The sequence below is a fragment of the Lutra lutra genome, chromosome 9, assembly GCF_902655055.1.
Source record: "Lutra lutra chromosome 9, mLutLut1.2, whole genome shotgun sequence".
Lineage (NCBI taxonomy): Eukaryota > Metazoa > Chordata > Mammalia > Carnivora > Mustelidae > Lutra > Lutra lutra.
The window spans coordinates 74,041,514-74,057,436 of record NC_062286.1 but is presented as its reverse complement, the minus strand read 5'-3'; the positions used below and the strand labels follow the sequence as shown (position 1 = coordinate 74,057,436).

Below are 15,923 nucleotides of genomic sequence, written 5' to 3'. Positions count from 1 at the left end.
ATCCTTAGTACTTTTAAAGCACTTAAAAAAAACTCTAGTTGCTATAGCAACTTGATGCAGCTCTTAAAAGGGGATTTTTTTCCAGGGGGTCATTTTATATCTTCAATCACCATAACAACATGATATAGCTTTTAAAGGGTATTTTTATCCAATTTGTGTGTGCTTTGGGCTTGGGCCATATTTGCCTTTTCTACTTAAAATAATCAGATCAAGCATGACACACAAAAAATCATTGAAGGAAAGGAAGCCCTTTCGTAGACTATACATATACACTCAGAGACACATCTCTAGCTGCTCATATCCTGCACATGCATGAAGTCTTTCTCTGTCTCCCAGCAGCCATCTGCGATGGCTTACACTGGCCAGTTAGTCTGTGCCTGTCTCTGAGCTGGCATACCAGACTAGCCCAGAGCCTACCCATGGAAGTTGTGTCCATACAATCCCCCACTTCTCAGCCCAGTGGATCCAGCCCCCTCCTCCAAAACTACCACCAGGAGATAGTGCCTTGGGGTGACTAGTGATATGGCCAGCCCAATGCCTTCTTCCACCCTGAGACTCAAAGCAGGAGCAGATGGGACACACAAAATCTCACCAAAGTGGAAATCCTGTATTTATTCTGCACTCTGTAGTAGCTGGGGAGAAGGTCTGTTCACATGACACCCAGGGTTCAGGGAAAGGGAGGATGGGGAAAGTGGGTGACAGGAGAAGAAGACAGACCTGGAAGGGGTGCAGTGGGGAGCAGTAAGTGGTTCCAGATTCTCTACGGGAGAGGTTCAGAGAAAGGGTAAAAGTGGGAGAAGTGGGGGGACTTACTAAAAGAGTACTTACACAGCATGTTGTGTATGGTTGTGAAACCGTGAGCTGCTTGTACCAAAAATAAGGAAAAGGGATAATAAGTATAGAGAAACCAGCCCCCTCCCCCACCCCACCCAGCTACCCCCTTGTGCCACTATTGGTTGGAAAAGATGGCAGGGTAACAGGAGAGGTCAAGAAATTGGAGAAGTCGTGAAGAGGGTGGAAGGAAAAGGGCGAGAAAGTCGTGAAGAGGGTGGAAGAAGGAGGGGATGGCGGGGAGCCGAATGAGAGCGCTGAAGTCCTGGCCTCCCAAGTCAGACGGGCTTTTCTTTGGAGGAGGTGCGGTGTAAACCGTAGGAGAAGCGGGTGGGAAGGAGATCAAGGAAAGTGGTCGCCCTCCCCAGGGTAAAGGGCTGGAGGATACTGAAGGAAAACGCGTGGCGAAAGAAGAAGGGAAGGAGAAAGAAGTAAAAACGCTGTGAGTGGAGGTAAAAAAGGGCTTCCCAAATCACCTGGATGAGGAAACAGACCCAGGGGGCGCGAGAAATGGAAGGAAACAGCAGGCCCTGACGCTTGTTCTCTTTAGAGGAGAAAACTGAGGCGCACAGAGAGGTTAAGTCATCGAGTTGGTAAGTGCTAGAGCGCGCGGGCGGCCGCGGGTCAGCCCAGCGCCTGGGTGAGGTGCTCCCCATTAGGCGCACTGCCTACGAGTCACCTCTGGGTGAGGACCAGAGACTGGCCTCTCCCGGCACTTCCCGCGCGGACAGTCGGTTAAGAAAGAGAAGGGTCAGGAGAAGGGGGACGGGCGGAGAGGTGAGGGCAAGACGAAAGCAGGCGGTGGGTTGTTAGAAGGTAAGTGGGGGAGCCGAGGGACGCGGACCCAGTCTCGGAGCCGTGGAAGGGGCTGCAGGTAAAAGGCACGGAGAGGAAAAGACGCGCGCGGGGCGCGCCGCTCACCTATGGTCGATACCACGGTGCCCACGAAGTAGAAGGCGCCGGGGAAGTCCCAGCGCGGGCGCAGCGCGTCGGCTCGGACGCCGGCGGCCAGCGCGGCCTCGTAGTGCCGGAGGAAGGCGCGCAGCTCCGGCTCGGCCACGCCGTGCGCTGCGCTGAAGTTGCGCAGCGTGGCGCCCCAGCGCGCCCGCGCCTCCGCCTCGCCCGGGCTCTCGAGCGCGGAGAAGACAGTGGCGCCTGCCACCAGGTAGAGGCCGATGAGCGCCGCCAGCAGCACGAAGCGACCCGTGTCCTCGTTGAGGTGCGAGCGGCGGCAGCAGCAGCAGCAGCAGGAGGGGCGCGGCAGGCGGCGGCGGCAGCGGCGGGGCGGGGGCCGGGGGCTGCGGGAGGACATGGTCCGGAGCTCAGCCCCGGGGCCGGGGCGGCGCTCGGGGCCCGGGCCGCGACATCCCCCCCGCGGGAGCAGAAGCGTGAGGATGGTGGCCAGGGGTCGGGGGCCGCCGCGGAGCCCCTTGCCGCCTCCCCCAGAGCCCGGACGGCGGGGCGCCTCGCCTCCGCCTTCTCGGCGCTCAGGCCGCACACGGGTCCCGAGGCCCTTCGAGCGCCCGGGCTGGGACGCTCCTCTCCGTGCCCCGACGCCTCGCCGGCTCCCGCGGCTCCTCACCCGCGACCCTCGGGTGCAGGGGTCTGAAGGTAGGCCCCTGCCGCCCTATGGCCGGCGTCCGCGGGGCCCCGGGCCTCATACTCCTCTCCAGACAGGCCGCGGGCTGCGGGCGGGGCGGGCAGGGGAGCCCGGGAGTCTTAAGACTGGGACACTGCAGCAGGGCACGAAGAAAGCCCCCGGGGGCGTCCCATGAGGCGTTCCCCCTCTCTGCGGCTCCCAGGCGCAGGCTGCGCTGGCAGTCCGCTCCCACCCCCGGGCCTGAGCTGGCGGCGTCGGCTTCGCAGCCTCAGAACAGAGCCTAGTCCGGGGAAGCGCTCCCTTTCCAGCTCCAGCCGGAGAGCCGCCCGGCACGGAGAGGCGGAGTCACCGGCGCCCGGGGCGGGGTGTTGGGCGGGGGAGCGGGGGGAGAGATAAGGATGGGAAGAAAGGGGTGGGGAGTTGGGCTGCTGCGACGCCTCCCGGCGGTTCTGGCGGCACTAAATGCGGGGCACCGAAGCAGGTGTCCGGACTGTGGTGCTGGCTGCCACCCTGTCAGGGAACCCCGTCAGGCCCGTCCCTAAGCTTCGGCTCCGGAATCCCTTTCTTATCTCCAAGCTGCCGCCAAACTTTGCTCAACTTGAAGGTGCCTTGCGGTCTTAGGGGTTGGGGGCCACAAGACGCGAATCTTCCAACACCTGGTTCTCGGACTGCAGTCCGAACTTTAAGTTCCCTCTTGCTCGCTTCTTCCTGGATCCTTCCGCAGCGCTAGGTCTCTGATGGTTGCTTTGGAGAAATGATCCGGTCTGGGAAGGAATGGGGGTGGGGTCACTCGGCTCGGAGCGACCTGGGAATGAGGGCGTCTCCTCCCCTCCCAACCGAGCGGGCGGCCGGCGTCAGCACCGCGGACAGCGCATCGGTGCTGCAGCTCGGGGGCGGGCGGCGCTAGGGCTGCGGGGGCCTGCAGCGCGGGGCGAGGCCCGTCACCCTGCTGCGCGGTGCTCCCCAAACCCTGTTTCCTTTTCTCCTTCCCCTATGCCCCTCCCCCCAGTCGGCGGCAGGTACAGTGGCTGAGCAGCGTGTTGACAGGGCGAGAATGCTGCGGACAGAAAGAGGGGAGGAGTCCATTTCGAGTAGGGGAACGAGGTGTCACCGGAGGAGGAGGAGTCCAGACCCACCCTGCTCCTGGGTCTTCTTTCGCCACCCTAGCTCCCTGACTTCTCCAGCCCGGGGTGCGGGAGCCTGGATAGGAACCTGGCTGAGCAGGGTGGGTAGAAGAGGTGCAGGGGAAGCTCGCTAGCGGGCTCCCGCCGAGGCCGGCGTTGGGGGCGGAGGAAAGGGTGTGCTTTTGAGAGCGGCGGGGGCGGGGAATCGTCGCCCCCTCGTCCCGCAGCGACCGCAAACAGCGTATGCTCCGCGCTACCTTGGGAGCTTATCCACATAACAGTCGGGCAGTGTCTGGGTCACAAAGTTCTCTGGTGAGGAACGCCCTCCGTACGGACGGAAGATGATTCTCTTAGGGCAGCCAGCCCCTTCTCTGTCTGCCACCTTCCCTTGATGATGATGGTGAGACTACGCAGATAACAGAAAAACAAAACAAAACAATGGTGGTGACTGTGTTTAGACACCCCAGGTGGGTGGACTGTGGCAAAATTAGAACTATTTTCCCACCCCATTTCCCAGCTTGTCTGGCCTCCACACTAGAAAACACTCAAGCTAAGGTCAACCCGAAGTGGTGGCAGCATAGTCAGTCCCCTTAAGGGTCCGGGTGCTCAAAATGGTTCCTGAAAGAGCCTCCACTACTCTTTGGGCATTTCCCAGCTTAGAAACCAGGTACCTCTGACCTCATGCCCCCATATGGAGACTGGGGTGGGGTGGGGCAGGTTGGGAGCAGGAGAGCTATTAGAAAGCAAAAAGAGATGACTTGGGGCATTGGTTTTCTTAAACCAGGCACATTGGAGACTTGGATCTTCCTAGAAATGCTGTTCAGGTTTGTAGATAGAGCCAGCTGCCCTCCCCTATACGTTAGGAGAGACAGATGAGAAGAAACTTCACCACCATGGTCAGAACTAGGATTTCTGGCTGTGAGTGGCATGTGTCAAGTTTTGCAGTGATCTTCTTAGAAAAGGGCAGGGAAACCTTTGCATGAGGGGAAGAATATCTCATTCATACTGTGAGCTTTAAACAAACACAAATTATTGTCATTGCACAATATTGCTATTATTTGCAAAATGTATTTCAATTATTTTTTCCTAAGTCTTTCTCCCTCTTGAGCTTTATAAAAGTGCTGTTGCCCCAACTTCTCTCTTCCCTGCAATGCCCCCATCTCTACAAGTTCCTGTAGGCAGGAAGGATAGCCCAGCCATGGACCTTTGGAGCTGGATTCCACCTGACTGGCCAGTCCTGACAGAAACCCTGAGAAGTGTCATTCCAGGAGTTGGCAGTGGAAGCCTCCAGATGCAGCTGAAGGACACTGCCAGACCTCTCAGTGGCTTTCTTTACCCATACTCTCAGAGCAGGGACAGTGTTTTGCTGCAGTGTTCTGTGCCTCTGGACCAACTCCTTGCCCAGCTGGCAGAGGGCCTGCCTTGTCCGCCAGCTTGTTATTCTAGCTTGATTAGCAGCAAACCCCTGGCATCAATCTCAACTCTGAATGATCTAATCAATTTATATAATAGGAAAATGATGAGTTCCCTGTACATAGGCATGGGGTGCTTTAGGGGACCAGCCCCATGATGAATGCCACTTTTGCCCACTGAATCAATATTTAAGTCACTGATTTCCAGCTGGCTATCCTCAAAGCCTTTACTTTGGCCCTGAATTGCTGCAGGAGCCTCCTAGGGATGAAGGCTTGCTATCTCAGATCCCTCCCTTTTTAGCTCCATCCAGCTTGCATCTGCCAGTCATTGCTGTGATCATGCCATTTGATCTGATCATGTGACTAATGTCCCTAGATCACAGTCTTCCATGGCTTCCCCCAGCTGTAAAAACTTAGTCTTTAAACCCTCAGGGCTGCCATTAAAAGCCCTTGCTGATGTGATTCCCAGAAAATCATTCCAGCCTCACCTTCTGCTATGTCCTGCTTATCCATACTCAGCCCAATCATCAGGCCTTTGCTTGGCCCCTGCTGGAGTGCTGTCTTCTTTCTCCTCCTTTACAGCTCTTCATATATACAGCTCAACACAGGTTAGAACTTTTTTCCAAAAGACTTTTCCTTTGTAGGGTATTTTTTTTTATTTTATTTTTTATAAACATATAATATAGTTTTATCCCCAGGGGTACAGGTCTGTGAATCGCCAGGTTTACACACTTCACAGCACTCACCATAGCACATACCCTCCCCAGTGTCCATAACCCCACTTCCCCAACCCCCCCCTCCCCCCATCAACCCTCAGTTTGTTTTGTGAGATTAAGAGTCACTTATGGTTTGTCTCCCTCCCAATCCCATCTTGTTTCATTTACTCTTCTCCTACCCCCTTAACCCCCCATGTTGCATCTCCTCTCCCTCATATCAGGGAGATCATATGATAGTTATCTTTCTCCGATTGACTTATTTCGCTAAGCATGATACCCTCTAGTTCCATCCACGTCGTCGCAAATGGCAAGATTTCATTTCTTTTGATGGCTGCAAAGTATTCCATTGTGTATATATACCACATCTTCTTTATCCATTCGTCTGTTGATGGACATCTAGGTTCTTTCCATAGTTTGGCTATTGTAGACATTGCTGCTATAAACATTCAGGTGCACGTGCCCCTTCGGATCACTACGTTTGTATCTTTAGGGTAAATACCCAGCAGTGCAATTGCTGGCTCATAGGGTAGTTCTATTTTCAACATTTTGAGGAACCTCCATGCTGTTTTCCAGAGTGGTTGCACCAGCTTGCATTCCCACCAACAGTGTAGGAGGGTTCCCCTTTCTCCGCATCCTCGCCAGCATCTGTCATTTCCTGACTTGTTAATTTTAGCCATTCTGACTGGTGTGAGGTGATATCTCATTGTGGTTTTGATTTGTATTTCCCTGATGCCGAGTGATATGGAGTACTTTTTCATGTGTCTGTTGGCCATCTGGATGTCTTCTTTGCAGAAATGTCTGTTCATGTCTTTTGCCCATTTCTTGATTGGATTATTTGTTCTTTGGGTGTTGAGTTTGCTAAGTTCTTTATAGATTTTGGACACTAGCCCTTTATCTGATATGTCATTTGCAAATATTTTCTCCCATTCTGTCAGTTGTCTTTGTAGGGTATTTTGATCCAATCACTTTGATGCCGTCATTTCAATCCTAAGGATCATTTGGTTCTGCTGTGTCCTTGAGAACTTCAGATAAGACACCTGAACAGGTACAGGTCTTCACTTTTTCTGTGTCTCTCTTTTTTATAAGAGAAAATGGCAGGAGCATTAACTAGGAAAATTAGGGAATGTCAACCCAACTGGCAATTCTACCCCCATGCATATACCCAAATTAATGGGAAGATATATCCACATAAAAGCTTTTCCATGAATGTTCATAGCAGCATTTATCAATAATAGCCAAGAAGTGGAAATAACCCATCAAATTCATAAGTCTCCATTAACTTATGAATAATAAATATAATGGGGTATATCTATACAATGATATATTCAACAATAAAAAGAAATAGAGTACTGACACATGCTACAACATGAATGAATCTTGAAATATTAAACTAAGTAAAGAAGCCAGTCACTAAAAGATGACCTATTGTATGATTTTATCTGTAAGAAATGTGCAGAATTGGAAAATCCACATAGATATGAGTAATTTAGTGGTTGCTTAGGGCTAAGGAATTGAGGAGAAATGGGAGTGACTGCTAATGGGTATGGAAGTTTCTTTGAGGATGATAAAAATACTCTAAAATTGTGGCAATGATTACACAGTTGTGCAAATATACTAAAAAGCACCAAATTGTATATTTTAAATGAATGAATTGTATGATATAGGAATTATATCTCAAGAAAGCTATTAAAAATACAAATACAATTAGTTGATCAATTGTTTTATTGAAAAAACAGAAACAGAAAAAAATTGATCCCAAGGACAATGATTTCTTTAAAATAAAAAATGGTAAAAATTGGGAAAGTTTAGCTGCTGTAAAGAGAATATTGGTTATTAAATTAACTTGAATAAAATAATTTTGATCCAGAAAATACTTTCTCTTAAAAATTAATTTCTGTTGGTAAAATTCTCATGAAAAATTCTGCATTCCAAGTAGCAAATTCAGAATCTCCTGGGTGCCTCCAAAACTCTTTGATCTTCCTGATCTCAGAACTCCTCTATTATTTATTACTTGCAATTAGTTGTGTAACAGATATAAATAAATTTAATGTATGTATATATAAAGTCCGGGTCTGGAGAAGCTGATCATCTCTGTCATGTCAAGGGTCACTTGAGTTGTATAATGGCAGAAACCCTCCTCGCTCATTCTCCCAGAATTAGGAAAAAGGAAGACCTTTTATGTTTTATGTGATTTGGCAAACATTTCCTCACACCATGTTTTACAGAGCTGGTGGTTGAGGAGGGCAAAACCAATTCCACCCAGGACCTTCTGGGATGGAAAGGAAAGATGTCTGATTTGTCTTCCCTGAATCTGAGGTCAAAGAGCCATGCTGAGGAAAGGTATAGAGGGCAGTGTCTAAACACAGCACAAGAGCTGGGAAAAAGTCCCTTTGAAATGAAATTATTCTGAGGATGAGGAGTCAGAATGGAGGCTAGGCTCAGACAAGCGTCTAAATGCTTTGGTAGCGGAGGGTGTAACTGATGCCAGATTTCCCATAGGCACATCTCCCTCGTACTCTGTGGGATCTGAGAACTAGAGTTGGTTGAGCCTGGGCTTATGACCTGAGAGGAGAGTATCCTTGGTGCTCAAGGTGGCACCTCACGGTGAAGTACATCTGAGCAGTGATAGATAAGCAATGCTGCAGATGGTACAGAGGTGCTTACAATAACAGGATTGATCATGTTCCTTTTCTTTCCACTTGGCATTTGGGGGAGGGGTTCCTTTTGGACTGAATAAGCCTCTATTCTTACTGTTCCTTTGTCTAGATTTTCTATCCATTATTTAAGGTGGGTATTTAGGGGTACCTGGGTGGCTCAATCAGTTAAGAGTCTGCCTTTGGCTCAGGTCATGATCTCAGGGTTCTCTGCTCAGCAAGGAGTCTGCTTCTTCTCCCTCTGTGCTCCCCACTCATGTTCTCTCTCTCTCTCAAATAAATAAAAAAGTGAGTATGTAAGTCTCAGCTATTATCGTAAAACTCATTTTCCCCTTCAAATCTGTCAATGTTTGCTTTGTTTTGGGGCTCTGTTACTTGGTGCATATATGTTTATTATAGCTTCTTGATGGATTTACCTTTTTTTCAATATGTAATGTCCTCTTTTGGTCTGTCATAACAATTTTTTAAAAAAGATTTTTTATTTATTTACATGACAAAGATCATAAGTAGGCAGAGAGGCAGGCAGAGAAAGAGGAGGAAGCTGGCTCCCCGCTGAGCAGAGAGCCTGATGCGGGGCTTGATCCCAGTATCCTGAGATCATGACCTGAGCTGAAGGCAGAGGCTTTAACCCACTGAGCCACCCAGGTGCCCCTGTCATAACAATTTTTAATTTAAAGTCCATTTTGGGATGCCTGGGTGGCTCAGTCCATTAAACATCTGCCTTTGGCTCAGGCCTTGATCCCAGGGTTCTGGTATTGAGTCCCACATCAGGCTCCTTGCTCAGCAGGAAGCCTGCTTCTCCCTCAGCCTGCTGCTTCCTCTGCTTGTGCACTCTCTCTCTGATAAATAAATACATAAAATCTTTTTAAAAATTAAAGTCTTTTTTTTTATCTGAAGAAGACATCCAAATGGCCAACAGATGCATGAAAAATGCTCCACATCATTTGGCATCAGGGAAATATAAATCAGAACTACAATGAGATACCACCTCACACCAGTCAGAATGGCTAAAATTAACCAGTCAGGAAATGACAGATGTTGGCGAGGATGTGGAGAAAGGGGAACCCTCCTACACTGTTGGTGGGACTGCAAGCTGGTGCAGCCATTCTGGAAAACAGTATGGAGGTTCTTCAAATAGTTGAAAATAGAGCTACCTTACTACCTAGCAATTGCACTACTGGGTGTTTACCCCAAAGATACAAATGTAGTGATCTGAAGGGGCACCTGCACCCCAGTGTTTATAACAGCAATCTTCACAGTAGCCAAACTATGGAAAGAGCCCAGCAGGCCATCGATAGATGAATGGATAAAGAAGATGTGATATGTGTCTACACACACACACACACACACACACACACACAGGAATATTATACAGCCATCAAAAAGTGAAATCTTGCCATTTGCAATGATGTGAATGGAACTAGAGGGCATTATGCTAAGCAGAATAAGTCAGTCAGAGAAAGATAATTATCATATGATCTCCCTGATATATGGAATTAAACAAAACAGAGGATCATAGGGGAAGAGAGGAAAAAACAAAACAAGATAAAACCAGAGAGGGAAACAAACCATAAGAGACTCTTAATCATAGGAAACAAACTGAGGGTTGCTGGAGGCAGGTGCGGGGTGGGAGGAGTGGAGGAATGGGGTAAGTTGATGATGGACGGGCACGGGCTGTAATGAGAAATAAGTATTATATAAGACTGATGAGTCACAGGCCTGTACCTCTGAAACCAATAATACATTTTATGTTAATTAATTGAATGTAAATAAAAAATATTTTTTAAAAAATGAAGTCTGTTTTATATGGCGTTTAGCCACTCCAACTCTCTTTTTGTTACCACTTAAATTGAATGTCTTTTTCCGCCCACTTACTTTCATTTAAAAAAACTTTTTTTTTAATTTTTGAGAGAAAGAGTGTACACTATTGGGGGAAGGAGCAGAGGGAAAGGAAGAGAAATCCTCAAGCAGACTCCCCATTGAGAGCAGAGCCTGATGTGGGACTCAGTCCCAGGACTCTGAGATCAGGACCCGAGCTAAAACCAAGGGTCAGATGCTTAATCTACTAAACCACTCAGGTGCCCCATCACCCATTTATTTTCAATCTATTTCTGTCTTTGGATCTTAAGTGAGTCTCGTGTAGATAATATATAGTTCTTACTGGAGATTTCTAGTTGAACTTAAGAATGTCTATGATTGTTCTGCTGCTTCCTGGTATATTCCCAAATAATCAATGAATAGACATTTACTGAGAACCTGTCAAGTACAAAACTATGTGTTGTAAATGTGGAACCAATGAAGGGCTCGATCTCATGACACTGAGATCATGACCTGAGCCAAAATCCAGAGTTAGGTGCTTAACTGACTGAGCCAGCTAGGCGCTCCTGTCCTGTCATCTTTTTTTTTTTTTTTTTTAAGATTTTATTTATTTATTTGACAGATGGAGATCACAGAGAAGCAGGCAGAGAGAGAGTGGAGGAAGCAGGCTCCCTGCTGAGCAGAGAGCCTGACATGGGGCTCGATCCCAGGACCCTGGGATCATGACCTGAGCCGAAGGCAGAGGCTTTAACCCACTGAGCCACCCAGGTGCCCCATCTTTTTTTTTTTAAGGATTTTATTTATTTATTTGACAGAGATCACAAGTAGGCAGAGAGGCAGAGAGAGAGAGAGGTGGAAGCAGTCTCCCCCATGAGCAGAGAGCCTGATGTGGGGCTCAATCCCAGGACCCTGAGATCATGACCTGAGCCAAAAGCAGAGGCTTTAACCCACTCAGCCACCCAGGCACCCCTGTCCTGTCATCTTTATGTCAGCATGATGCTCAAGGATTAATGAAGCCACTGATGCCTATCTGGATACAAGGAGCTTGGAAATGAAGCCCAGAATCCTAGAGTGAGGAGTTTCCACGAGGCCACTGGGGACCACTCCTTGCCTCCTAATTCTCTTGTTCATCCAGAAATCTGTGCGTTTCTTGTCTAAACATCTCTGTGGGCCCTCTCTTTCCATTCCAAATCACTTCTTAATTTTTAAGTGTCTATTTCAACTTTTATTTAAAAATCTGACCTAGATTTTTTAATTCTGTAGGTAAGACCATATGTGTACTGATTTGTCCCAAGTGGATTTTGACATATTTTTAAAGACTGTATACATAGGCCAGTTTCAGACCGCCACAGCTGGTGGATACCACAGGTTCCTGGGCAGCTTGTCTCTCCTCCCTTGGGCTCTGAGATGATGGACCAGAGGACGCTCTGCTCCTTCTTCTCCCCAAGCCCTGCCAGGAAGCCACGTGCCCGCAGTCCCGAGCTGTCCCATCCTCAGACTGGCCTGGCAGGCAGTAGCTGAGGAGAGCAGGGATGCAGTGGCCAGCCCCTCCAAGAAGGCCCCGGCCGGGCAGGAGAACCCCAGCACATCGTCCTCCTCGCCGCTGAGCCCCAGGCAGTTGGTCTGCATCCGGAGGAACAAGGCCGCCCTGCTCAGACTTGCCGCATGCAGCACCCCTGTGGGTTTCCCCGACAGTTGGAACATGTCACTGGGTGCAGAGTTGGGAAAACCATATTTCATAAAGCTAATGGGATTTGTTGCAGAGGAAAGAAAACATTGCACTGTTTATCTACCCACATACCAAGTCTTTCTGTGGACCCAGATGTGTTGTGTGCCCTAAAACAGATGGAGGTTGTCACCTTGGGACAGGATCCGTCTGGTGGACCCATCTAAGCCCATGGGCTCTGCTTTAGGGTTTGAAGACCCGTTCCACCACCACCAAGTTTAGAAAACATTTACAAAAATCTAAGGACATAGATGTTTCGTTCATCCTGTTCACAGAGATTTATCTGGGTGGGCCAAGCAAGGTGTTCTTTTACTCAACACTGTCCTCATAGTCCAAGCACATCAGGCTAGTTCTCGTAAGGAGAGAGTATGGGAGCAATTTACTGATGCGGTTGTGTCCTGGCTAAGTCAGAACTCCATTGGCCCCTGTCTTCTTGCTCTGGGGCTCTTACTCTCAGAAGAAAGGCAGTGCCATTCTTAGGAAGCCCCACTATGTGCTACAGGCTGTGTAAGCCCACCACCCTACCCTCAACCCCCTACCCTGCTGTCATTGTGGGCGCGGGGAGGGGACAGAGGGTTCTTCGGATGTAGATATTTCTCTGAAACAAATGCACTGCTGTAGAAGTCTAGCAAGGAGCCATCAACTGGAAGGATCTGTGACCCTGAGCTGGAGGACTGTCTCTGAGCAGTTTTCTAGAAGCTGCTATAGAAGTATTTGCCAAGAGTAGCAGCTTGATCCAGACAGAAGCATGAAAGGTTCTACCCTGGGACCATATGACTGTCTTTGCAACACGGCTTTGGCCTAAAACCTGAGGTCACAGTATATGGAAGAGAGTGGAGGTCAAATAGGCATGAGACTTCTTCCATCACCTTTATGGTAAAGGGAAAGGGGACAGAAGCACCTCTTTGGTACAGCCGGATGCTACTTGTTTTTACCTGGCAGGTTAGACTTGAGGTTGTAAGGTGTCAGGTGTGTTTATCTAGAAAGCCCCCCCTCCCTTTGCCCTGGCTGGCATTCCAGTTCTTGGCTGCCTGGGTCCTTGCCCCAGCCCTCAGGATCCTCCTTGAAGGAAGCAGGAGAACAGTTTGCAAGCGCCTAGAAATTTAGGGATGAAAATTCCTGAGGACTGAACCTCTGTGTGAGCCTTCACAGACAGTCAGGGGGAAGTGAACTGGGGCTTATTTTTACAGTTATCCACTGGGTGTTCCTAGGAGTGAACTGTAGAAGATGAACTGGAAGAAAGAGAAAGGGGAATTTTTTAATTTTATTTTTTTAAGTGAGGAAATGCTTTCCTCTGAGGTGTATCCTGAGTTGGAGTTTTTAACACAGCATAGACTGCCAAAGCCTATTTTTTATGGACTGAAATCACATGGGGATTTTTTTTCCCTGCAACACTGGTGAATTTCGCTGTTTTAAAAATACTTATGCAGATATATATATATATATATATATATATATATCTGCGTGTGTATATATATGTATATATATGTGTGTGTGTGTGTATATATATATTTTTTTTTTTGTTGTTGTTGGGGAGACAATTTTTGTTAGGTCTGTACCTTCATCTGAGATCCTATTAGAGGTGCTGTTGATGTGTTAGCCAGGGAAAGAGTTAACCCCGAGTGAGTTTGGGAATAAAAGGTTGTTGATTTCCAAAGGAAAAAAAAAAAAGACTCTATAAATACTGTGTAATTAATATAGAATAATTGAAAAGTTCAAGGGACACCTGGCTGGCTCAGGGAGTTAAACATCTATTTTTGGCTCATGTCATGATCCAGGGTCCTGGGATCGAGTCCTGCATCAGGCTCCTTGCTCAGCGATGAGTCTGCTTCTACCTCTGCCTGCTGCTCCCCCTGCTTGCGCTCTTTCTCTAACAAAAAAATAAAATCTTAAAAAAAGGAAAGAAAAATTCAGTAAAGCAAAAAAGAAGAAAACAAAAACCACCTCAAATTCTATCCCAGAGTGTTACTGTTGTTAATCATTTTTCCTTCTTTTCTTTTTTTAAAGTAATCTGTGCACCCAACCTGGGGCTCGAACTCATGATCCTGAGATCCAGAGTCATATGCTCTACCAACTGAACCAGCCAGGTGCCTCTGGTATTAATTATCTTAATGATTCCACTGCCCAGTTGACTGGCTCACTCTACCTAGCTATCTACACATATTTAATTTCACAAAGATGATGGGATATTTTACATTATAGGTTGTCTAAAATTTTTCCAATTAAATCTCCCCCCAATATATCAATTGAAACATTTGTTGAGCACCTACTATGTGCCAAGAACAACTGTCCCAGGTACCTGGGATTGACTAATGATCATGGAGCTTATCTAACTTTCATATCTGTATCTATACTTCTATCTATCTATTTTTTTTTAGATTTTATTTATTTATTTGACAGAGATCACAAGTAGGCAGAGAGGCAGGCAGAGAAAGGAGGAAGCAGACTCCCCGCTGACCAGACAGCCCAATGCGGGGCTTGATCCCAGGACTCTGGGATCATGACCTGGGCCGAAGGCAGAGGCTTTAACCCACTGAGCCACCCAGGCACCCCTATCTATCTATCTATTGAATGTCATTTATTGACATTGTGCTCTCCCAAGTGAAGTTTAAGCTGAATTTCACATTGGCAGGTCTTCCTGAATTTTTTAGGTGCCCCCTCTTCCCTTCCCTTGTCTTTTTCATTACTTTTTCCTTCCCCATTAAAATATCAGTAAATGTGTGGTTTCTCAATGAGACTACTAGTTCCTATTCAAATCCATCCTTCACCTCTTTTTCACTAGTAATTTGTTTTAAATTAACATTTTCTTGGCATGTACTGTGTTTCTAAATGCTTTAGAAAGGTTAATACTTTTAGTCCTCACAACAACCCTATAAAGTAGGTATTATCATCCCCATTTTATAGTTGATAAAATTGAGGCACAGAGGTTAGCTGCTTTGTGCAACATTACACAACTAGCAAATTGCAGAGCTGGAATTTGAACCCACGCAGCATGGCTCCAGAGTCCATCCAACAAATAGAGTCCACGGGGCTTTGGAGTTAGTGGGGCAGGCAACAGTGCAAACATGCAATTTTGAGTGAAACATTCATGATGGAGGATATAGCTCACCGAGGTAAATCTGTATTAATAGGATGTCACAAGAGGTTAATTTGTGATTGTAAAAGGCTTTCTGTTGTGCAGTTTGCTTTCTTCCCCACAGAGAGGGAACAGTCTGTAAGGACTGTTTTTATATGTTTGTGAATGGACCAGGTGGGTTGCTTAAAGGGTTAAGAGCCAGCGGGGAGCAGAGTGAAGCTAAGTAGGCTGAGCAGAGCAGAGGCAGAGAGGTCAACCTTGTTTTCAGCTCCTAGCCTCTCCATCCTACCAGGCATTCTCCAAAACTGTATTCCTCATTCACCTCGGGTCCTGTCCTCCAGGACACTGGATTCCTTCCACATTTCAAAAAGACTGCAAATCATCTCCCTTGTCCTCTCGAGAGAAGTGTCCTGTTCTTAGACAAGGAGCTAGACAGAGATGGTTAATTAAATTTTCAAGTAAGTAGGCAGTGGCTTCCTTTCTTTGCTGCAATGGGGGTCAGCATTGGTTCTTTTAAAAGAGTTTTGTAGAGACTCAGCAGATTCTGGGTGTAAGTTGGATATTTGCCTGACTTGGGCCCAAACAAAGGGCCTGATTCCCACATTCTCCCTGCCTCTGTGCTGCTCCCACCTTCTTACTTATGGAGGAGCTCAGTTCCTGCAATATTCCTTCATCCAGCCACAGGACCTGAGTGGGGACGGGGTGGAGTCCCTGAGGTGGGTCACTCCCTGCCCTGGGAGATGGAAGCCTCCTGGAATGAATACCTCGTGTTGGATATATTCCTTGGTCGATCATCACCGAGCCTATAATGGGGACCCTAGTGGTTCTAACTGTGTACACAAGAGAGAGGGAGCAAGGGAGATCCGGGGTGGGCTGCAGGTTGCAGAAGGAGGTCCAGGAGAGGACTTGAACCCTGTGTGAGAAAAATGGCAGTCCCGGGAGAGAAAGAACAGGGGAAAAGGCACT

At 47.8% G+C, this 15,923-nt stretch overlaps 1 protein-coding gene, 1 long non-coding RNA gene and 1 pseudogene across 3 annotated transcripts in view; 2 read left to right on the top strand and 1 right to left on the bottom strand.

The window, feature by feature from the left end:
* The window catches only part of KCNK12 (potassium two pore domain channel subfamily K member 12), a 48,762-nt gene extending 45,328 nt beyond the window's left edge, over positions 1 to 3,434 (bottom strand). The window contains exon 1 of the mRNA XM_047746353.1: positions 1,753 to 3,434. Coding sequence (XP_047602309.1) covers positions 1,753 to 2,143 — 391 coding nt within the window. The 5' untranslated portion in view covers positions 2,144 to 3,434. The remainder of the gene's footprint in view (positions 1 to 1,752) is intronic.
* Positions 1,027 to 15,923, top strand: part of LOC125109420 (uncharacterized) — a 110,904-nt gene continuing 96,007 nt past the window's right edge. For both annotated transcript variants that reach the window (XR_007130230.1, XR_007130231.1), the window contains exons 1-2: positions 1,027 to 1,424; positions 6,619 to 6,728. This is a non-coding gene — a long non-coding RNA (uncharacterized LOC125109420). The remainder of the gene's footprint in view (positions 1,425 to 6,618; positions 6,729 to 15,923) is intronic.
* On the top strand, positions 11,563 to 12,540 carry LOC125109419 (uracil-DNA glycosylase-like; annotated as a pseudogene).